At 40.3% G+C, this 24,567-nt stretch overlaps 1 protein-coding gene across 4 annotated transcripts in view; it reads left to right on the forward strand.

Moving 5' to 3' along the window:
- Positions 1–24,567, forward strand: part of npnta (nephronectin a) — a 58,607-nt gene that overhangs the window by 10,146 nt on the left and 23,894 nt on the right. The window contains exons 2-5 of one of the 4 annotated variants that reach the window (XM_005726850.1): positions 4,226–4,326; positions 10,926–10,976; positions 14,017–14,109; positions 19,532–19,627. In XM_005726850.1, the coding sequence (XP_005726907.1) occupies positions 4,226–4,326; positions 10,926–10,976; positions 14,017–14,109; positions 19,532–19,627 (341 nt within the window). The remainder of the gene's footprint in view (positions 1–4,225; positions 4,327–10,925; positions 10,977–14,016; positions 14,110–19,531; positions 19,628–24,567) is intronic. The other 3 variants (XM_005726852.1, XM_005726851.1, XM_005726853.1) reach the window with 3 other exon arrangements.

Genomic DNA, 24,567 nt, shown 5'->3' on the forward strand with positions numbered 1-24,567 from the left:
CACTAATAAAATTGTGGAGTTGTAAAGCATTTTGTCTAGTGTCAATTATATCGTTATCGCAAATTTTCAAATGTATATCGTGATAAATATTTTTGGTCATATCGCCCTGCTCTACTTACAAGTGTTGCCCTCAGGAGGATTAATAGCTTGAGAAAGATTTTCTCCTATGAAGATAAAATAGTCAAAACTGTTTGGGAGATTTTCAATGTTTAAATTATTTCTGGCATTTTGCTCGACTCTGGTGTGAAGGAGCACATTTATTTTTGTGATCCCAGCTGAGGACTTCAAGCACCTTCCAGCATCACTTCTGATCGCTGTGTGAAGATATAATAAGCTCAGTATAATGTGTTAGCTTACTCGTATGTGTGTTTGTTTATTTTTGTTTTAATTTATTTCTTTGTTTCCATCTCTTACATTTTTAAAATAGTGTATGTAAATTATGTTCTTTAAAAAATTCAGTTTTAAAATACCCATTGTTAGCTGTTTTTGTTCAGATTTCCTCCATCATGTCTCATGATCATTTCAGATATGATAGAGATTATAGAGTCAGTTATTTCATCAATTACAGTGTTACATGTAGCATGCGAATCTTTTTGTAACTAAAGTATGAATCCCACATTTTAGCGTGAGGACATTTTTAACAGGTTTTTTCAGTAGTATTTAGCTTTTTCACTTTTATTTTTAGCTCTAACTTGTCAATCTTTTAAAAAAAAGATCAGTGAAGAGTAGCAGAGGAAAATGTTGTGCAATATTTGAGAGGATTACACCAGAGTCAATACAAGCATTGTGAATATTTGTGACGATATTACTGATGGTCGACTTACTAAATTCAGTTTCTTTAGTAGGGAAAAGGGATGAAGAATATTTTAGGAATTATATTTAACTGTGTGCCAATATTAAAATCTCAAGAATAAAACAACTTTCCTTTATGTAATGTAAGAGTTCAACCAGTTTCATGTTAAAAATGTGCAGATACTACTGCTACTATTAGGTATTTTTTCTCCAATTATTACATTGATCTTGATATATAAAGCACATGAATAGCCACCACTGATATCACATAAGTCAGTTATATAGGTGTATAGGCAGACCAGCTGCTTCTGACTGATGTCAAAGCAATGCTCTTCAAATACTTGCAACATATATCATAAAGGTCCATAAAAAGTTTGATATGATAGGTCCAGTGGCTGTTTTTGTTACCTTCCTCTTTGTCGCTTACCAGACCATCAGACGTGCATATTATTATTTATGCCACCACACACAGCTGGACATACTTTTAAACACATTTCATTATTGTCTAGATTCTGTTACAAACATTTCCTCAATCTCTATCAGTGAATAAATAAATAAATTGCCATTGCTTTCTGCCATCTTAATCTTCTCTCAGTTACACTTCTGAAGCTCGCCTTTTACTCATTACCTTCTGGCTCCGTCTCCAATTACAGCAGCTTGTCTGTTAACAGAAACTAGTTATGGATCATTTACAACATTCACATTAGCCAGACCCTGCACAGAGCAGAGGGGTTGAGCCTTTACTCTAGTGATTGGCCCTTAATCTCCCTTTTCCCATTTGAAATTTAAAAATGACTTTATCATTGTGTGTTTTACAAAGCCCTGTATATCTAAAAAATGTCGAGTTTTTGCTCTTGTCATCTTCATCATGGCACAACGCGTGTGTGCTGAAGATTATGACGTGAACATGAAAATATGCTTTTGTAATAAAACTGTCAGAAATAAAAATGAAAACTGTTACGATACTAAATCTGCACATCCACGGGAGTCATTCGATGTGATAATTACTTTGCAGGCTGCAAACGAATGTGAGGCCATTAGGTTATATGGGAACAGGTGCAGCCGAAGCAGCATAAATGCCTTCCACTTGATGCCTCCATATTCTAAGGTGGTGATTGCCTTGTGCAGCAATTAACAAGAGCTTTCAAAACATCAGGATAAAATCAGCCTCCAGTCGCCAAATCCAAATATCACTGAAATGTCAAAGGAGGTTGTCAGATGTTTTGAGAGGTGTCAACGAGCAGGGTTTTTGCCTCATGCAGAAGCATCTTTAATTTGTTTTATGCAGCAAGCTTCTAGTGTGGAAGGGGAGGCAGGTTGAGAAATGTGGCTGCTGTCCAGACCGTTCCTATTCTTTCCTTTCCTCTTTTACTGCTTTCATGCAATTCTTTTCATTTGTTTCCTCTCTTCTGGTTTTGCTTCCTTTTCCTTCCCCTCCTCATTTCCTCACCCATACTGTGTGCTTCACTGACTGACTTCCCGCTCACCAGGCAGCAGACAAACATTTTCCCTGGATCTGCCACTCTCACTTAGCATCCGTCTGTTTTTTGTTTTTTTTCTCCAAAGAGGTGATTGGCAGCAGGGGCAAGCATTAGCATTTCCTCATCTTGGCATAGAGGCACTAACAGGCAGGGATAGCAGCAGAGGATGTGCCTTGAATACTGAGCGACAACCTCACTTTCTCATTGAGAGACAAAAAGAAAGTGTCTTTTGTGTGAAGCACGTAAAGGAAGTGAACTTCTCCTTTGTTTTGTGCAGGATTACAGCGTTTTCCAGCTCTTCTGTGCAATTAAAACCTTCTTATTGTATTGGATTTACTCAGTGATCTGTGCAAACCTCCTCATGTGCTTCACACCTCCTATAAATGACGATAAAAATGTCCCACTGGTTAAAAACATTGTCATCTTTATTTGAAGAAAGAGGGAAAAAACAGTCAGCTGCAACAAATCTTCCCTATCCACTGATTCGTTTATTATTGTTTCAGATTTTAGGTAGCATATGAGCGCCAGGCTCTTAAAGAATGTGCCTTGGATTTTCTTCAGTATCCTTAAATGGGCTCATTCCTTCACTCTATTCTCGCCATAAATATGTGGTCGGCCCTCGTACAGATAAAAAAGGTAATCCACATGCGCAGTCTGCCAAGAAGCTATTTCTTGCTCTGAACAGAATGGAGCAGAGTGTAACAAAAATATCCGGCTCTAATTTCTCATAGAGGAACTGTTGTGTTTGGGGAAATAACCTACTTTAGAATGTGTATAAGAACTAATACCTACCTATCATCTCTGTGTAGCAGAGATAATACCATCTTCCAGTGTCATGGAGTTGCCATTTTGGAGGCAAATATTGTATTTTCAAGGACAACCGGAAGCGCGTAGTCCCTAATCTTTTCCAGGAGCTCCCGAAAGCCAAGTGAACACAACAGTAATGTGGTGTTGTCAGATGTGCGTGTCAGCGGCGTAGCGATGCACGCACTGAAGGCTAAATTCAAATCGGGCCTGGCAGGCTTTCAATACAGGTCTCCAGTTTGACATTAAAGAAACCAACACGAGCTGATGTGCTGTCAGTTTTGTTTCCATGATTCGGAGATAATCTGCTACGGCGAAGCGGTGAAAAGTCAGTCTTCGACTTTCTGACACTTGTCACTTTCACCCCCTTCAGATATTTGAGAAGCAAAGTGGCAAATGTTTTCTGTTTACCACTTTTCAAACGTAACTCTTTTGCTGCCGCTGTTTCTTTGTGTTACACAAACAGAGTATCTGATTTATTTTTATAAAAAGGGAGTGAAATTGAGAGACAACACCCCGGAGTCCTCAATAAATGAGATTTGTCATCACATTCTGACATTAATAAACAAATAGACATCACTTAAAGCGGACTGTTTTAGGATTGTGATTGATGCATAATCAAAGAGCTGTTATGCACTGAAACTTTTTTCTCCCCACATTAGTCAAGCGAAGCCAGTTTTATTTTTCGCCCTAATGAATTTAAATCATAATAAAGGATTTTAAATCTGTTCAGAAACCTTATCCATCTTCATGCTCTACATTTAGATGAGGAAATTAAACATTAGAAAAAAATCTATCAAGAAAGACCCGGCTTTCTTTATTTGTTATTATTCATGCATTTTGCAGTAGTGCTTAATCTACCTGATGTGAACATAACTGTACTCGTTTGTTTCGTGTGTGTCTATTTTCATTGCTGTACCTGCAATTAGTATGACTGCCATAAGTGCTCACTGTACCTAGTGGTTAAAAAGCCTTTTTTTATTTTATTTAAATAGTCATAAATGTATCTTCTGGTTCTTTTTCTTTGCAGCAGGAAAATGACTCATGAAAGCTCTGAATCACACACCCTTCACTTCCAAACAATATAAAAAGGCTTTTCATTAAGGTGTTTTAATTGGCTGTGAACCTATTATGTTATCCACTCACAGGTGGCCACGGCAGATGGCATCATCCAATGGCCTGTGTCGATATGGGGCCCGTGTGGACTGCTGCTGGGGATGGACTCGTCGCTCCTGGGGTCACTGCCAGCGTGAGTGCCACCGTGCCCGCTGCTGGTGCTGCTCGGAGGGTGGGGAGCAAAACGGGAGCTAACAAGGTTGCGGGGTTTCAAGCTAGAGGGAGGAGGGAGAGGTCATAGATGCTGTTAAACTGTGGATATGCTGCAAAGGCTCGGGGAAACGCGCAGACACACATACACATGCAGATTGTCTCAACGGAAACACATGCAGCTAATGGAGCATTGCACCTGGAACAATCTTTGAGGAAAGATTGATGATGATCGCTGGTGGAGCGGCAGAGGTTTACATTCACACTGCGGGTGGCCTTAATGAGCGAGACTATAGCTGCAGGTGGACACATTCAAAGGGGAGATAGGAGATTGATTATAGATTACAAGTGTGCAAACAAGCTTGCCGGCAGTGCATGAACAAGTAAAAAAAACAAAACAAACAGTGATGTTAACATAGTCCATGGTGTTGTCAGGTGTACATAACTTGACTCATCAGGATTCAGAGGATGTGTCCTGTCATTGTGTAACACTGAATGCTTCATCTCACATTATCAACATATTTACTCCATGCTACTGAGGGATGTGTGAATATACCAGTGGATTTTAGACACTGGCTGGGTGCCTCACAAATATCAGACCCTTTGCATGGCTTGGTGGCTCTGATGGTACGCCTGCTGCTTTGCTGTGGACATTTAATAAAAGAAAAGGGGTAACACATCAACAGGCCTTTTCCACGGCAAGAATTTACCAAGCGGCTATTAAAAAGGTTAGAGAAGTGGGTATGCTTATTTTCTTCCTTGCCAAGAGAAAATCAATAGCGCTCTCATCCTGTGTGTGTGCTAAGCCAACAGCTGGCTAGTTTAGATAAGCAAAAAGCCAGGGCAAAAGACCTCACATGGGCCATTACGAAGAAGTATACGCTCAAGCCCTGGAGATGAAACCCATGAGGTACAATGTGTTAATGATGATCTTTAAAGATTCTAGATGTTTCTTAACTAACTGGAGCAATTTCATCCATGTATTAACATGAACACGCTGCCCGTTAATTACTACAAAAGCTTACTGTTTACATCCATGTTATGTCCAGCCTTTTTCGTGCTTTCACATTATTGGTGCCTATACAGCATGTACATATGGCTGATTCTGCTGAGCTGAGCTGAACTACTGAGAGGTTGCACACTAGCTTTGTGTTGGCCCATTTGAATGGTAATTTGAGCATACAGGTCTTCTGGAATTCCCCCAAATTAATGACCAAATGGATCAAATTCTGATAACACCAAGGATCTCTATATTGGGGGAAAATCCATTTTGTTTCCAGTATGTATCACATGATACTAACGGAAATTGTGCGACATAGTTGTCTGGCCTTGGTTTCCTTCTGTTGTCGAGCTTTATGAGAATCTACACTAACGTTTTTGGTTACAGATATGTGAGCGGTGATCAGGGAGGCACCGATCCAGCTACTTCCAGCTCTCATCCAATGCAGTCACCTTGGCTTAAGCCACTGCTGAGTTAATAATGATAAATTAATAAGCTGTCAGGAAGAATAGTAATTTTTCAGGCAACACTCAGCTTACAAAAGTCAGATGAAGTGAAATAACAAAATGTTACATCTCCATACGTTCAGCAAAGGCTTCTAAAGACACATTCTGCTGAACATAACCACAGAGAGAGCAAGTCAGGGAAAGAAAACATCTTCATCTGAGCTTCTCAGTCATATCAACTTACTCGATCGTAGTTTGCTAGTAAATTAAAAACCGATGCAAATATATACAAATAAATAAATATAAATAAAAACTGTTGTTGTGAAATGCCTCGAAATATTTCACACTTTGCTGTTAGCTTCCTCCAAGCTAAGTTAGCTGCACCACTAGCAACCTGTGTGGTGCTGGAGATGTCATAAAACTAAACTGATTGGATCTGCCTTAAATCAGCTCGTTGTCATTTAAAAACAAATCTAAATATATCAGGGTGTGAATTCCTAGCAGCAACAGTCTGATCAACTAAGAAAACCCATGTTAGCAAGAAACAATGTCAGTATTTGCTACAATGTTAGCTGCTAGCTAAGCTTTTATTTCTCTAATCTCATCCGAATTTTGGAAATGAACCGGATGCGATACAAACACTAAATCAACGTTACAACAAACATAAGGCAAGTTTTTATTTTTGATATTCAATATATGTTTAAGTTCCCCCCCCCACACACACACACATACACATATTTATTTAAAAGACTTAGCCTGATTTTCATTTGGTTGTGTATAAAATGAAAGAAAATAAACATAATTCTTTTATATATTGCTGTCTTTTTATTGGCATATAATATTTCAAAATTATGCCTTATTTTCAAATAAAGAATAACATTACAATGTTTGTAAAATAAAGTGGAAAGGAAAGGCAGGACCTCACACAACTTCAGATTGTTAAGTTCCTGCTGTGGAAAAGGGCCAAGAGATGTTTCTAACTGCGCACATATTTATTGCTTTTTGAAATAATGTTTAATTCACTCAACAGTTGACTCATTTTGTGTTTCTCATTGCTTAAATTACCATATTTTGATGTGTTTTCTCATTTGTTGAAGCTCACCATGCCATGCTAATTTTATTCACTGTATTTTGTGTTTTTTTGGTTTTTGGTTTGTTTAATAGAAAATATGCCACACGCTGTTTGTTGAGTCCAAAGGTCCATTATTGCTAATCTGAAAGATTTTTAAGCCTTTGAGTTTAGCAGCTGTTTTTCACTCCCATTACATGTAAAAGAGTTTTTGTTCTAAAGAACATGAACAGTGTTCCTTGAGTTCATCAATGCACTGTTTTTGTATTCCTTTGCAGTCTAGGCAGATTAACCTAAGGTCTTTTCTTTTATCCACCTCTTTCTTTGCGTCTATTAGTAACAAAATATGATAATGTTGCTCTTACATAAACACTTGGAGCAAGTCATGATAATCGTTTAGAGGACGGAACTAAACTCGCAGCTTGAGGGGGTTTGATTTCACGGCTGGAATTTGAAATAGTTTTTATACTGTAGCTGACCTTGTTCAAAAACACCTCCTACCTTTTCCCAAGGCCTTGACACTTGAACTAGAAAATCTGTGCTGGAATGATACAGGAAAAATCACCACTGTTTCAAATGTATTTGTTTGAACACAGAGCCAAATTCAGCAGTAATCCTGGCAGGAGTGAGCCATCTCAGTGCCCAGTACTTCCCAGTGCATTTGTACTGGGCTCTCTGCCTTTACAGCTTCCCATTTAAAAAATAGATATTTGTTTTTGCTGAGGATGTAAAGAATATGAAGATAACTACAGAAGCACGGAAGCTTCAAACCCTAAATAAACCAGTTACGTCACATTAAAGTCCTGTTTGCATCGGTTACTTGACCAGCCAAACAGCAGTGTGTGAGCATGTCTTCTTTGTTGCTCTGGAATCCCACATGTTCCATGTTCGGCCAAAAATATCAGCTAATTTTGAACTTAACCACAATATGAAGCTGCTGCTTTACCACTTTCCCTTCCCAACAAAACCGTATCTGTTCCGTGAGTTAAATCACTCGGTGAGTGCTCGCCTTAATGCTTTCAATGCTCCTGAGTGGGCACAGCTCAAATCCATTCACTTGAGACTACAATCAGCATTCCATCAAGTCAGTAAGGTGCTGATTTAAACCTAAGAGGAGGGAGGCGGAAGGTTTCAGAAAGAAATTGTGGGTAATCATGGATGTGTGCATGTGAGCGTACCTTTTTCTCCATGTGTGTGACGGGTTGCAGTCGTCACAGATTTCAGGTCTTGGTAAATTTTAGTGGAGATGGAAGAGATTAGGCTGGAGCTATCGGATTGTGGCTTTTCAGACTCAGAGCTCAGCAGCCGGTTTGCGCGACTTCTCTCAAAGAATGAGAAACTTAATGGATCAACCCTGACTTTTTTTTTCTTAGCTCTTAGATCCAAGTGCGGGAAAGAAGAGAAAAAGGAGTAAAAGTAAAAATCCTGGGGTGTAGAGGAAATGATTTAAGGGGAAGGAGTTGGAGGTGATTGCTCTTGTAGTGGAGGTGAGACGTTAGGATGGGAAGACAAGTGAGAAAATCAGGCAGATGGGGCGTGTGTGAGAGAGATGAGCTTTAGATTTATAGCAGACTGAGGCTGCACTCATAATGTTCTGACAGGCCATCCAGCAGGCAAAGCCACACTTGAAGCTACTTATTCCAACCAGCTGCCATCGCGAACATTTCACTGCCACTGTGAGCATTCAAACATTTGCATTTCCAGTGAAATGCATTTCACTTTGGTCACATGAAAGTGCCTCCCTTTCTGTTTCACTGAGGACGACGCGTAAAAGCCATTTTTTAAACAAGTTGATCCCGGCTGCGTCAGTAACCACACGGTCATCTCAGTCAGTCACGGTCTTCGGTTATTCATCAAAGATTTTATCAGGTGATTCGCATCTGTATCAAATACGAATCTAATTCCATTAAAACTTAAATATTCATGGTTAAAAAACATCATTATTATATTTGTTTGAAGGAAGTTTGTACTGGACAATTCTGCATGCTCATGCAAGTGCTAGGATTCAAGGTCAGTGCAGGAAGTCATTGCCAGTGTCAGGAAGAATGAGACAAATAAAAGTCCAGCTCTCATCTTTCGCAGTGCGAAAAACTCATCAATATGGAGAGTTCAGCTTCGATACACCCAGTGTCTAGATTTTCACATCCCAGTCTGTAAGCGTTCAATGGGAACAGTCTCACTGGCTCAAGAAGTTCTTTGTCGATGATTTTTGCATGACAGCTAAAGCATTCAGCGGGAATGAGCCACGAGGGCGTAAAATCTGAGTGGCTGGACAGAGCAGACAGAGGTCTGTGCCCTACCTAAACTCCATTTTCACTGATCAAATGATTTAATTGCCTGAACATAATCACACCCTAGCCAAATGTTATCATTAGTCACATAAATGTAATGCACAGACAGGAACATTTGCATGGATAATCTCCTTTTTTTCAGTAATTTGGATCTTCTCCAAAGCCTCATACTTGTAAGAAAAAGATGTAAAGGAGAAATTGTGAAAAGGCTAAAACCTGAGTTTTAGTACCTGCTGTGGTCACTCTGAAAGCCTTCTCAAACTGCAACCCGGCAATGGCTTGCTTGACCCTTCAAACTCTCAATCCATAGTTCATAATAGAGGTTTCTTATACAAAAGGAAACCTTAACCCTACACCGAGAACATGTGTCATTGAGAATAAAGATGGGTATTTGCAGAGCTGTGCTGTACTAATATAAGCACACTTGGCTCGCCTTGATAATATTATCAGGGCTCGAATCTACAGTCATATTGAAATTAGGCCCCTTAATATGTGGATAAGAAAAAAACAACTCAAAAAACACTGTTAAAGTGTTAAAAGGTAAATATCATAGTAAATGGAGGCTGGGATACTGTAATACACCACACACTCCAAATAATACTAGTTAATTTCTCACTTACCACTAAATGCCATTAAAGTCTTCATTAAATAAAAACGTATTCAGATATAATTTCTGTTTCCTTTCTTTTACAATCCCCAGAAAGTGCCTATAACTTAAAAAATAATTTGTTTCTTCGTTCCTTTAAAGCTTCCAGTTGCCAGGCCCTCATGTATTTTTTAGGAGGAAAAAAATTACACCTTGATTTCTGTAAAATTACACGGTAATTGTTGTGAAAATTGCACCGTAATTACACAGGGCTTATTATTAAGTGCTAACATTTTTTATATTAACTCGGATAGTCCTGCGAGCGCTACGAAATTCCCAGGCCCGAAGACGTGTTCTGATTTTCTCTGCATTTTAAAGGCGTGGGTTGAATATCATCTCCATATTAAATAGATCACACATTATAATTTCCTCCGAGGTCCTTGCGGGGTTTTCAGATTCACTGAGGCCGGGATTTTGTTTGATTGAGTGCAGTCTTTGTTTCTTCAAATGGTGCGCGCAGGATTAAGGCAGGAGCCTAGAATTGGTAATGTGAGCTAACAAGCGAGCGGTGAAAGGAGAAAAGTGATACCTCAGTTTAAGTAAGATCGTTTATCGGGGTTGTCTGTGTGGCTTCCTTGTCTGCTTCGCTGTTTTCATTATCGCCGGGCTGTAAAGGCTCCGCTAAAAAAAAATACATCTTTTCGCCCGTTTGAGGTGAAAGCGAGGCAGAAGGGTTTGCTTGTTAGAGGTGAAGGCGAACCATGTTCACTTGAGTGATTTAAAGGAACTTAAAATGAATAATCTTTGCAGTGCAGTCTTGTATTTTTCATTTGGAGCCATAATTTCGCTGTTTCACATCATGTTAAGGAACACTTCCACCTTCAACGCTTTAAATAAGAGCGATGTCCTCCTTTAATAATAGGACATTTACTCGTTTTTCTAATTATTCTTTTATTAATCATGTATTCCAAACGTCACCAGAGGCAACAAGGCATATGTGTGATTCCAGACCGTGTGCGCGTTCCAGGAATGTTTGCTTGTCCAATGACCAGACTGTGCCCTCTAACATCATGTCTGTTTGTTTGCTTGTTTGTTTGTTTGTTTGTTTGTTTGTTTGTTTCCCTTTTTTTTGCTCCCCCAGAGACTAAACAATGCCTGCAATCTTGTTTATTTGGCTATTTGTTTTGCAGCTCTCTTCGCCTTAACTCACAGGGTAGTCGGGATAAGGTGCCTGCCCCAAGGTTAGCTCCACATGTTTCTTGAAATAATCTTACTTGACATGTACTGCTGGGGGCACATCCTCTGAATCCTGTGCTCACTCACTTATTTATAGAGCCAAGCCCACACCCGCTTCCAAAACCAGTAACACCTCTCCACCCCTTGGCAGTAACCATCTCCTTCCCTCTGGCCTCAGTTCTGCGCACACAGCTTGCACTCTGCAGACCCTGTGTCAGCTGAACCCAGTGTCTAACAGGAATTTTTCCCAAGTTCTTTGGTAACTTTTTAATATTCAAACACCCCTCTGGTCAATCCATTGGAATACTAATGAGCCCCTTAAAGCTTAAATCCATAATGTTTCTTAAATTTGATATCAGTAATAGGGCTCTTCAAGCATTTATGATGCAGCGTTATTAACAGAACATGTGCCGCAACTTGTCAGTGTAAGAACTTTGGATGGGTTTATATTTCCCTAATAAATAGGATTCTCACTACAGCATCGCCTAGTCAATTATCCCAAGGTCGAGCGGAGTGAGATGCTCCTTATAGGAACGGTGAACTTATTAGGCAAACGGATAGAGTTTGATCATATACAAAATTAAAATTACAAATATTCCTTATTATAGTGTCTCAATGTTCAGAATTGCCTTTCCTGATCTCAGTTGGCTTTATATGTCATTAATCAAAAAGAAACAAGCCGCAAGTTATCCCTTACTTGCTAGTAATTACTTCCACGTTAGGTTGATGAACCGATGTGTTACACTAACACGAGGCTTATTCGCCATAAACAGTCCACACAAGGATCAGTAGCAATTCTCTTGAGTCCGGAGGAATGGCTGATGTAAACCAAAGTGAAAGTGTGTCATCACTTGACGTGTTTTGATGGCGTTCAAGGAACGAGGATTACACTCACTATGTTTGGCCTTCCAGCTGGTGGGGCCATTTTTAGTGCTCCCTGTCCTTTGCTGTGGCTAATGAACACCGGTCATTATCCTGATCTCTCTGCCAGGCCAGAGGCTTAAAAATACCCTCAAAGGCAAAGCCTGTTGATGGTTGCCTCTGATCTTTCCAATCAAGTCCTCCTCCTTGGAAGGGAGTAACAACACAGAGCATTCACTTGGCTGCTCTCTAACGAAGACATCAGTAGCTGCTTTCCTTTAATCCGCCGACCAGACCGGGGTCTAACAAACTTCTGCTTCCGGAAGAGCGCAGCACGTTTCATGTCCTCCAACAAGAATGGGCCACTTTTAATTTGTAAATGTGAACTTTGACTGCTCGGTGTGTTAACAACCCGACTCATATCACAAGCTCAAAGTTGGCTTACATTGCTATTCATTCTGTTCAGTCACGGAGCCTAATAAAGTGGAATGAGTCGTGAGTAGTTATCTAGATCAGTTAAAGGAATCATATCATTACCTTGTTCTCTTTGAATTCCTGCACCTGAGTAACTAAAGTTACTGTTTTTTATGAATAGGCCAGGTTAGCTGCAAATTCTGAAAGATGTAACTGAATTCTTAGCATATGGATTTCACTTAGAGAGAGTCTTCAACCATTTCTACGTTTGTATCAGGCGTCAGTCGGTGCGCTGAAGTTATATTTATTAACAGAGAGCAGTTAGATATTTTCAATCAAAAGATATTTTATGTTAAAATATACATACAAATACCCAGAGTCACTGGACTTTATTCCATTATATTTTAAAGAGGAAACACAGCATGGTGGCACAGGCTAACCTAAATTCAGCTGATCTGCCAGTTTTTTTTAACTTGCAGTATCACAGACAGCTACAAGTATTTCAGTCTCCCACTGAGCTTTGGAAATTCCAGATTTATCATGGAATTTATTTTTATCAAAACCTGAATTTCGGGATCACTTTCTTCTGTGATTGTTTTTAAAAACATACTCACTGATACCCGAAGAAACACATACATAAACAAATATATGTGACGTCTTTGGTCTTTTGTCCGACCATTCAACCAAACTGAAATCAGTTAAGCTGTGTTTGAGCTAAAACTGTCAGAGATCGGACTGGTTAAGGCGAGAGGTAAATCCTCCTTGATGCAGGTTATTTGCTGGATTCAGTGAGAGGTTGCAGTGCTGTATGCAGGACATCACCAAAACAAGCATGCCCTGCATCTTTATCAGCACAAATAAGCTCAGTATACCATCACATCCTTCCAGATAAACAACAGACTGGCTGGTGGGATGAATACTATCCAAAAGAACATCTCTCTCGCTCCCTAAACACGCACACTCACAGACTCGGGTGTACTGCTTCTTCTGCCACACTGGTAATTAAGTCCTCTGATGGTATTGTATTATGACATAATTAATGAAGCTTTTAATGAAAATTAGTAACACTCGGTGTATCAGAAGTGCTTAGCAGCAAGCTGCAGCAAGCGCAGTAAGATAAGCAGGGCAAGCCTCCAGCTCACTGAGACAGAACAGAGCCAGGGAAGCTCTAATTCCACGTCTCTGTACACAATCAAAGTATCAACTATCCACGCACTATGTAAGATCTCTTTAATGAGAAACTAATTATAATCTGCTATTTTGGTGCTTAATTGTTTCAGTTTCGCTCTAAGAGGGAAATATTATTCACCTAGGTAATCCTTGTTGGCGGCATGCCAGAGTAAATATCAGCGCTGCATTTTAAAGCCACGAGAATCTAAATTTTGCCGGGTGTAAAAAAGGTCAAACGTCTCATTTATTTTCTACAGTGGGAAATAATTTAATATCAGCAAGGACAATAAAACTTCTCCCGAATCCTGCACTGTGCAAAGTAAAAAAACAACTACTATGTGGTTAGCTGAAAATGGCTTTTCCACTATCATTAGTCAATGATAATATGACTGTCACACAAGGAGAAACACACACATTTCCTATATGAATGAGGCATCGCGCTGTCTTTTTGCTGTAACTTGGGAGTAAATTTACAGCCAAGGGGTTGTGGAAGTCAAAAAGCAGTAGGATTAAGTGCTTTGTCATCCTGATCTGGTACACGTAGTCTTCCAGGGCGCTGCGCTGATCTGTCTCTTCCCTTCTGAATCCCCCTTTAACCAGCTGTGTGCCAGCCTGGCTGTAAGCATGGAGACTGCGTGGGACCCAATAAGTGCAAGTGCCATCCTGGTTTCACTGGGAAAACCTGCAATCAAGGTGAGCTATCGACCGAAGCTTGCAGCCGCTTTCATAACTCTGACCGTGATGTTGTTTTGCCATTTGACGTGACTTATCTGTTCCTCGCAGTGCACTGAAATAGAAAGATAAACCACAAAGAAAGCAGGGAGAGTCGGGAAATATTGTCCCCACCCACTAAGCAACGGGCCTGCTGACGTGCGCATCTTTCCTAAAGAAAACTAAGTGAAGGAGAACCTCTGCCTTGAGTGATGTCAGCGTAATCACTGTTTATTGCAGCCAAATCTCCACAGTAGAACATCAGCGCTGTAAAGCTGCCACAGGAGCGGAAGCTGGTTTGCATCAGCTGACAATAGTGAGGTGCTTTAATCACAGGGCGGGAGGTGGACCGCGGGGGCTGATTCAGCTCAAATGGAAATGAGTGGTGAAGCTGTGTTGAATGATCCCTGGAGTGCATCCTCTCCTGTGAAGATAACATCTCAATTACTGACCTGAGATAACTTGGACCGACTGAGTGCAACCAATGCTATTTGAAGGCGTTTGTTTGTTTGCGTGTGTGTGTGCTGGTCGGTGGATGAGAGTGGGCGGGGGTGGGGGAGGTCTGGAGTTTTTGTGCCTTTACACTTTGGGCACGTTGAAAAGCATTAAAGCTTCCCCAGTTAGCTCCGAGTTGACCTGCATCCCAGCAGCTTGAAAATACTTGTGGAATTCACGCCCTGAGACGGGAATAGGATAGTGTGTAATTAAAAACAAGGGGGAGGGAGAGGAGTGGGGGTGTTGAAATCCTTTCCGGAATGTTCCAAATGACTCATCCTGCATTTCAGGGCTATAGGTGGCTCCTGTCTGCCTGGGCCAGACGGGTCTACTTTGTCTCAATCTGCAACAAAGAGGAGGAAAGTAAAAGGATACGGTATCCAAGCGCGGCAGACTTCGCTGCCAACCATTCAGACAGACTTATCTGACAAAAACGATTCCGAGACCTTTCAAGATGAAACTGTACTTTCAAGCGTCTGCCGAACTCCCATTTTTCCAATAAGCTCGTGACGTTTTACTTAGCTCTGAGTGGCAGACTTGACCTTTCAGCCTGCGTAGGTGCTGATAACCCCGCATTCTCTGCCGCGCTGCCCCATGCTATGGAAACCAATTTAATTATTCAGGGACCGGAGATTAGATTTTCTCATTTAAATGCAGCGTCGGTCAAACATTGATTTGAGGTGTACTATTGATGTGCCAGGTGGCCAGTGTTTTGAAGCATTCTAATATCCTGTCCCTCTGGAGTGCAGTATTTATCTCGAGGAGACAACTGGAGGAAAGAAATAAGAGCCCCGAGCTGCTTCTCTGACCTCGATGTTGCTAAAGGTCAAGCAGTCTCCCCGAGAGCTTTTAAATCAGATTATAATCTGTAAATTTGTTTTGAGGAAAACGGCGTCTCCTGGGGAGTTGCACGATAAGTGCAGCCGGTGGTCAAACTCGTTAAGAGGCTAAATACTCGACTTAAGTACCTATATTTGAATAACTCAATTTTATGCCCTGCTTGTGCTTCTAAAAGGAGGTGAACATTTATCTATATTTATCTGTCTGCAAATCGCTGATAACATTTTAAAGAGACAAATTTAACACTTAGAAAATTGAGCGACTTTTTAAACTTTTGTCCAGCAGTTTCCTAGTTTGTGTCCCTTAAAAAGGTCATTACCTCACCTTATCACACCAACAAAAATTCACTGACTGCAAATGATAGGAGCTACTATTTTATTTTTAAAAAAGAGATTACAACAGGAAAATGTGCACAAGTGTGGACATCAGTGGTGAATACACAAATTTATTTTAAGTGGGTTGTGCGGATGAGTTTGCCACCCTGGAGGCTCGGATTGATTAACAAAAGCAAACCACAGACAGTCATTGTTTACAGTAAACACGATCACAGCAGCTGCCGTATTTTCACATGTCCTATATTTTTATATACCTTGTTTGTTTTTGGGGGTTTTTTTACTACCAAATTCTTTGGCCTTAACTCTCGTCGCAGCTCCTATACAGAAAATATCCCACGATCTGAACGGGATATAATTTAAATGAATGTGATTTTTTTTCACCATTAACTTGACGGACACTCGGCTGTCAAGAAAAACAGCGGCTACTCTGAGAATCCAATCAGAATCGTTTTGAGAACGCGCCTCACGCTCGGTGCTGATGAGAATCGTTGCTGTCATTCAGCGTAGTGATAGATGAGCATGCTGTCGCTGCACAAATAAACTCATTATAAGGATAATCTGTTTAACAGTTTGGCAGCAAACTCCCCCTGCTGATCCAATCATTTTAATAAGATGATTATTCCATGCAGGTGGATTTAATTAGGTGTAGTTGACCTGCTGTTAAGACACTATTAAAAGATTTTGCTGGAGGATCCACGTCTCAGACATCAGAAGGAATACAGCTGCGGAGATGCTTCCAGATGCTCCTCGTCTGTCAGCCAGATACGTAATTAATACCACTTTAAGTGTGATAGCCTAATACTGCTGCTGCAGCATGTATACAGTTTACTTCTAGATCTGTTTTCAGAATATTAGCTATTATCTGGATCTCTCACTGCTTTATCTTGGCAAAGCCGCAGAAAAGAGCACGAACACTTTGACTAATCTCCATGCGAATTTAATTCAGTGTAGGTGTAGACAGATACTTCAGGGCTGTTGGTTTAGAAACCGATCCCTCTCTGTCACTGTTTGTCTTTCTGGCTGTCTGCTATTAGCAGCCAAACAGCTGCAAGTATTTAAAGTATTGCATGCATGTCATCATACTGTGTATTTACACTCAGTTGTCTGGCTATTACTCCAGATTCCTTTTATTTGTGTTCTCTTTAAGGTCACCAAAGAGGCAAGAAGTAATGTTTGACCTGAGTTAACTCCTGTGAGTTTGAAGTATATGTGATTAGAAATCATCCCCCTGCTAAGATTTCCTTCTGATATTCCTTGTAATGATAAAGATATTGTTCCATTAAGAATGATGCAACACAGGTTGAACACATATGATTGAAGACATGATATCACATCACACAATAAAGCAGCCAGATGGTGGCTTGCAGAACTGTCCTATTACAATTAACAGCGCATGGAGAATGGAAGAAAGTTATCACACAGAGACAGCAGAGAATGAGCCTTGAAATCACAGTGGCTGCTAAAGGATCGCTCACTGATCAGATCGACCTCCAGAGTCTTTATGGATATTTTCATTTACTTAATAACATTTGCAGAAATACTTTTTTTCTGGTACTTTTCAGGTAAATCCACTGATTCTCCCACTAAGTTGAACTTTTTCCACTCACCATCAACTTTAGGTACACCTGTTCAACTGCTAGCTAATGCAAATATCTCATCAGCTAATCACATGGTAACGGCTCAGTTCATTTAGGTAGGTATGCAGACATGGCCACGATAACTTATTGGCGTAATAAATAAATAAATCTGGGTAAATTCCCAGATGATTAAACATGCAACTATTTTGCTGGTAATACTTGAAACGAGCAAAGAAAATCAACAGCCTATTTATTTAAGATAATTCATAATTATATTGGGGGGGGGGGAGTATATTGGTTGGGTCTGTTTATTGGAGGGGGGTCATAACCCCCCTGGAAGTTACGCCCCTGTGATAACTGCTGAAGTTCAAAGCGAGGATCAGAATGGGAAAGCAAGACAGAAGAGAAGAGCATCTTTGAACATAAACACACTGAACCCTGTAGCAAATGAGCTACAGCAGCAGAAGCCACTCAGCTAAAGGTTTGGAACGGAGGGTACAGTTCATGCAGGCTCACCAAATTTGGATATGAGAAGACTGAAAAACATTGCTTGGTCTCAAAAGTCTTGATTTCTGCTGAGACATTTAGATAATTGGGTCAGAATGTGCCGTAAAGAACATGAAAGCATGGGTCCCGCGCTGTATCAATGGTTCAGGCTGTGGGCGTAATGGCCTGAGGGATATTTTCTTGTTACACCGTGATCCTTAGCCTACCTGAGTATTGTTCCTGACTGCGTCCATCCCTTTATGACCACAGTGTACACATCTGCTGATACCTATTTCCCAGCATCACTAGATGGGTACACCATAATGATTTGTCACAAAACTCAAAGCATCTCAAATTGGTTTCTTGAACATGACAATGAGTTGCCTGTACTCAAATGACCTCCACTGTCACCAACTCTCAATTCAGTACAGTGCTTTTGTTATGTGAACAGGAGATTCACATCGTGAATGCGCAGCCGACAAATATGCAGCAACTGTGTGATGCTATCATGTTAACCTGATGTTTGCAGCACCTTTTTGAATGTCAGAAAGCAACAGGTCATCCAACTCAGTACTAGGAAGTTGTACCTAAAAATGTGGCCAGTGGGTGCAGTACAGGCACCTACACCCTGAGGTGGCAGCTAAGTAGCTAAATTGTTCGTGGGTTTATTCTTCTTGTTTTTCCCCATTTTATGACTGGACCCACCCACTGTGTTCCTGTCCAGCACATAGTTACAGCCTTATTAGAGATGTATTCTCCATAAACTTATGTAATGATTACTATCAGTAATAATATATCTCTACATCTCTAGTTCCAATAAAAACAGCTGCATGCCATTTGTCTATAAATGAAGACAAACTGAAAACAGATTGTTTTCATAGTGAAGGTTTGTTTCTTCTTCCAGTGCCCGTTCATCGTGTCTATTTACAGAAAAGTTCAGCTACAAATGCTTCCGTCTTAAGCAGAGTTGGCAGTGCGGCTGCTTGCGTAACCTCTCAGTTTAGATTTTTGTATTCCTTGGTTGAAAAATGCTCGGATGATATGGAGCATGCAGAAACAGTCGGAGCTAGTTGTATCATCTTCCTGTCACTTAACAATAGCTGTTGTTAGCCCAGTGCCGGAGGAAAGGTTGCTTGAATGATAGATGGTTAGGCAGGAAGGGGAGGGGCTGAAATTCCTGAGGCTGAAGCATTTGCAGTCAAGCAGTGATTTGTCTCTTTAAATGTAACTCCTGCCTACTTTTGAAACTCCGGGCAGAAAGTGAGAAGGGATCCTCTGAATCTGTGCGATACTGTAATTCTCTCAGATCCTATTTCACCCTTGTGACAAAAAGGGAATGCAGAAGAGACGAGCGGGCAGGAGGACAGGAGATGCAAAACCACTTTTTGCTGTTTCTCCCATGTGCCCTTTTTTTTCCTGATACTCAGCTCATGTCCAATTCCCACAAGTGTAATCCTCTTTGCTGCATAATGTTCCTCTTTACTTTCCAGGAATGTAGCGTGGTCAGAGGTGTCCTAATCCATTGGTTGGTTCCTTTTTAAAAAATTCTCTCTCTCTCTCCCTCTCCCTCTGTTCTCCTCACTCACTTTACTACTTCATGTCAATCAAACCCTCCACTCCCTTTCCTCCCACTCCCCTCCTCCTCTCTAACCCATTTTCTTTTGTCTAAAGAAGAGGCGCTGGACTATTTAACCCCACCAGTGTGGGCCAGTCACCTTCCTATCTTTCTTCCCGTGGACCATCAGCCGGCGAGAGTTGTGATGGAGGGTGAGATTCGATCGACCTCCCCTCGGCAGCTTCTCTTCTTCCCCCTTGGCAACATGCATGGTGCTGCACAATGCGACCTAAGGAGGACTGAATGTCACTCCCAGTTATTTTCTTCCTGCTTTCGTTCTGTCCCTGGCAGAGGAGGCACCACCCAAGAGCAGCTTTTCAGCAGAAGAAAAACAGCACGAGTGCCAAGCATGTTGCAGTTTTTACCACTCTCCCCTCCCTTTCTTTATCCCTTCTACCCTGAATACAGTTTCTCTGTGCAGAAGAGCCATCATGAGTTTCTCTTCCCTGCTTCTTCTTCTTCTTCTTTCTCATTTGCACCATGACTGCCTGGAACAAATAGCTCTTCCTTGCTTTTCAAACCATCATCGACATGGACACAGCACTCGTGGCTTCTCCATCGCTGCTAGAACAAGGCCTTGAATTCCAACCAGTGTTGTCTCCTTTAAAGACGAGCATATGCCCAAGAAAAAGGCCCCTGCTAATCCCTGTCAGTGATAGAGGTGTGTCGGGAATGTAGCACACCTCAGTGGAGCTGACCCAATAAATCACTCCATTTTGCATCACTTCAAATGTGTCTTAGCAGTTCATTTACCATACAGTGAACACCCCAGAGGGGCTCTCCACCTCTGCTATCTCACAGGTTTCTGCAGTCCTGGGGCCATGTCGAAGTATGAATTGGTGGTCATATCTGTGCATTATCTCTCTGTTTCTCTCTCTCTCTCTGTCTGTCCTCTTGGTCTTGCCTGTAGATGAGAGCCTGGCTGTATCTTGCGCGTTGCTTGTGCTGATGCTCTACTGTCTGAGAATGTGAGAATTTCAATAATCCCTCATTTACATTTTTAAGCTGTTTTTCAGTGCAACGGACAAGTGGAGACCTTTTTCCTCTTTCACGCTGACAATGGACAGTGTTGCTATGGTTTTTCTGTTATCGCAGTAATGAGTGTGCAAAAGCTGTGTGCTATGAAAAAAAGAAACAGGATTGACAGTGTTAATTGTAAAAATTGGACAACAGTGATGTGCGTGCATGCACGTGTGTGTGCAGGTGTGAGTGTTTTGGACAATATCTTGTGGGTGAAGTAAGCGGAGCTAAGCCTCCTGTCTGACAAAGGACAGAACAAATCATTTTGACGTGGTTCCCTCCATAGAAAAACTAAGAATAATTTATATCGCAGCGGAAAGACTGTCAGTTTGTACAGGTGTTTGAAAAGTGAGGGGAAAAAAGCAGTGAGCTTTATGCTCATGTGGTGAACAAAAATAGCAGAACAAATTCGGTTTGCAGTGGGCAGCAAGACCTGCTGTGTGCGCTGTGTAATAATAAGAGTCATCACACTGCACCTGTGTCACTTTGTTATGCACGCAAATGAAAATCTTGTTATCTCAAGAAGACAATCAGTTTATATTTGCAAAGACATTTCATTCATATCAGAAATCCTGAAATTTCAAAATAAAAATTCATTTTAGGGCAGCACGACTATGAGCAAAATTATTATCACTATTATTTTAAATGTCAACATTTGTTGTTGTGATTATTCACTGATTTGACCCCCGAAATGATCATGTAAGCTTACATCCATCCTCTGCTGCATTCCTGCTAATGTTTAAAATAAAACCAGTCCTTCTTTAGTTACCTAAATTCAGTGCATATCTTAGAGAATAAATATTCATATAATTTTTTTTTTCTTTTTTAACTAAGCTAACACAAAATGTAGTCCACAGGACGATGCTTTCACCTTTGCCTTGTGCTGCATTCATGTTAATTAAAACATCTCTGCATACAAATGAGGTGTTTGTATCCAAACGCCTTATTCATCTGACCCGAGTGCATTTCCTAGAAGGAAAGAATATAAACCAACACATCTATTCTTCATCAGGGTCGACTCTTAGAGCAATTACGCACTTGTTCGTCTCATACTGCTCCTAGAATAAACTTGTTGTATTATTTTGCAATAAAACCAAGTGCCCCAGGAAGTCCTTTTTGTTGGTCCTGAGCTTGCATCTGCCCCACTGAAAAGCACTTGTCAGTTAAGCCTTTGGAGCCTTGGAGCACTTTTTTTTTTTATTCCATTATGGTTACCTACATGACAGATGTGAATAAAATGCATATAGTAAAACTCTATTTCTCTCTTTGCCTATAGTGCAGGTTTTGCCACTTTCATACAGTTGACCAGTTTCCTTAAGCCTTAATGGGTAGTGGACACATATTTTTGGCTAAATGGAATTTGACTGCATTTGTTGGTGACTTTAGTTTGTCTTTTTGAGCTTGATGGACGACCAGATGCGCTGCACAGGCCTGCTTTTTTTATGGACTTCTGAGATGATTTCCATTAGGTACGACCGCACTGTTTGTCTTTACATTCATTGTAGAGCAGATGTAGATGTGTTTTGAATAAGTTAGTTGTGTTGAGTTGGAGCACAGACCCAATAATACAGGACTAAATCACTAAAATGTATTTCCAAACAACAGCTAATGACCTGCTTTTAATGTGATCCTGTACATTGCAGGGAACAGGATTTTATTGCCAGAGCACAGATTTTCATTATCAATCAGTGATACTGATTTAATTGTGGGAAACCAGACTCGTGATCGAGATTAAAACTGGATTAATCGTGCAGCCCTGCTTAAGTCTAATAACATTTAGCTTGTCTTACATGTAGAAGAATGTTTTTATAACTGTAAGTAGTCTGCTCCTTGTTATCTCTACTCATTCAAACAGTGAAAGTAATGTTTTAAATGATTTATATATCACCCCAGCATGACAGCTGCTTTCACAAACTGACCCCTATATATCTAAAAGAATTTATGGTCATGGAACATGACTTGAAGTCTGGCAGCACTTCCTAAGGTTAAGCATGCTGTCCAAATTTCTGACACATTTACTGATCACTTAGCCAGTTTGGCTTTAGTAGACCAGAAGCTTTCATTAATAGAAGACAGGAGTCTGTACATATACAAACTGGGCATCTGCTCAATCATTCATCCAAATTAAACTGTGGCATCTTTTAAATGCAGGAGGTATGTGGCTCTCAAAGAATGTGCCCTACATATGTCCATAGAGCTAAACACGGCGCCATTTAAAGTGCAGTAAGCCAAGATGAACGCTCATGTGCCACACGGTGAGATGAAATCTATTTTATGATGCTTCTACTGTGTCACAGACACAGAGAGTGGTATTCATAGTTATTTATATTGCTTGGAGTGTGTGTCATCGTTCAGGTGTGATGGATTTTTGGTACCGTTTCAAGTTGGATTTTTCCTTTTATGGTTCTGACACTCCAAACTTGTCACATTTAAACGAGGTGCAGGTAATATATGAAGAAACATTTGCCCCAAACATAAACCCTGTTTCCATCAAAATCCATAAGTATTTCAGCGATATGCACATGCGAATTTATGCTAACCAAAGCAGAAGCAACCTGTTTGAAAAGCTTATCTAAAGATAGTCTGTCTTCAGGCAATAACCAGTGGTTTTAATATTACATTTCACTAAATGCAATCCCTTTTTCACTTCACACGAACTGTTTACCTGTATACAACCAAAGCCTGTTTGGTCAATAAAACTTAGACTTCAAACAGAATGTAGTCTTCCTTGTAAGCACTGAAGTTCTCCAAGTTATTAAAAGGATGTAAGCAAGAGCTGGGACTATGAAAAGGCTTATCTGGTTACTCTAACCAGACAAGCTGTTCAGTGATGCTCTGAAAGAGTGACACAGTTTCCTTTATGAGACAACTCTTTCCTAAAACTTACTTTAGGTGAAAAACATGATTTAAAGCAAACTCTTTGCACATCTGAGCTGCATGACTGCAGGCTAGTGTAATCCCTCTTTCTAAAAGTGGGAGCGTAGAAAGAATTTCTTGCATAAATTATTGAGCGCACACAGCAAATAACAATTACAGCATCAAAGTCTGAAACCACCAAGAAAGCTACAAGAGGTTTTTCTTGCAGTGAACATTTAACGCAGCATAAAAAGCACTTGTGTTGCTAATAACATTAACAGCCAGGTTAAGACAGAAATAATTTGGCCTTTTCATCCAATAAGTTACTGCAAATATTATGTTTGAGTTCACTGATAAACTGTTGGTGGCAGTTAATCTACAGTCTGCTCCCACTAGCTGTAAACTGAGGAGCTAAACATCAAACCGCTAAAAATAATAAAAAATGATGAAAACATGATGTAATTATGACATTTCTGTTTGTGTTTCACCTAAAGACGGTTCAGTAATTTCATCTGCCATCATTTTTATCCTCTTTAATGGAATGAAAGCTTGAGTGCATTACATAATTGTTATGATTGTCACTTTGTATCAGATAATAGTTATTCTTTGTTCAGTGGACTAAATAAAAACAGACCTTCCTTATTTAAGACAGCTGTTAAAAGCCTTTGCTTGTGTTTCATTTGAAAACTTTTACTAATAGACTGTGGATTTACTTGCATAGTCTATAAATTTTACCAATGTAGTGCCTCAAAATGATGATTATTTGACCATCATTGTTGTGTTGGCAATGCACTTTGCAAAATTTCTGACCAAAACGTAGCACCAAGTTTTTAAAATAATGAAGGTGGTAACCACTGAATAGTGCTGCCCCAAGAAGCATAAAGTGCTAGCTAGCTAGCCAGTTATTGGCATCACCATCCTCCTACTACTGGCTGAAAATCCATCCTTTCTGCTGTGTATTCCACCACAAAAGGTGGCAAACATATAGTACTGTTCAGTCAGCTTCTGACTGTAATGAGCACACCATTGGAGAATGTCTGGTGGAATGCATGTGCCCAAACTTTTAAAAGTCACTCTTCTTATGCATTCAAAAAGACAAGTGTTAGTGCAGAAATGTACAATTTGAGACACAACACTTGACTTGATGTTAAATATATACAGTTGTGAAAAACAAAAGTTTTCATGCAGCCCTACATAGGCCTGTTAAAGAAGTAAG

This window comes from Pundamilia nyererei, unplaced genomic scaffold (assembly GCF_000239375.1).
Source record: "Pundamilia nyererei isolate P.nyererei 1_Seehausen unplaced genomic scaffold, PunNye1.0 scaffold00022, whole genome shotgun sequence".
In the NCBI taxonomy this organism is placed as follows: Eukaryota; Metazoa; Chordata; class Actinopteri; order Cichliformes; family Cichlidae; genus Pundamilia; species Pundamilia nyererei.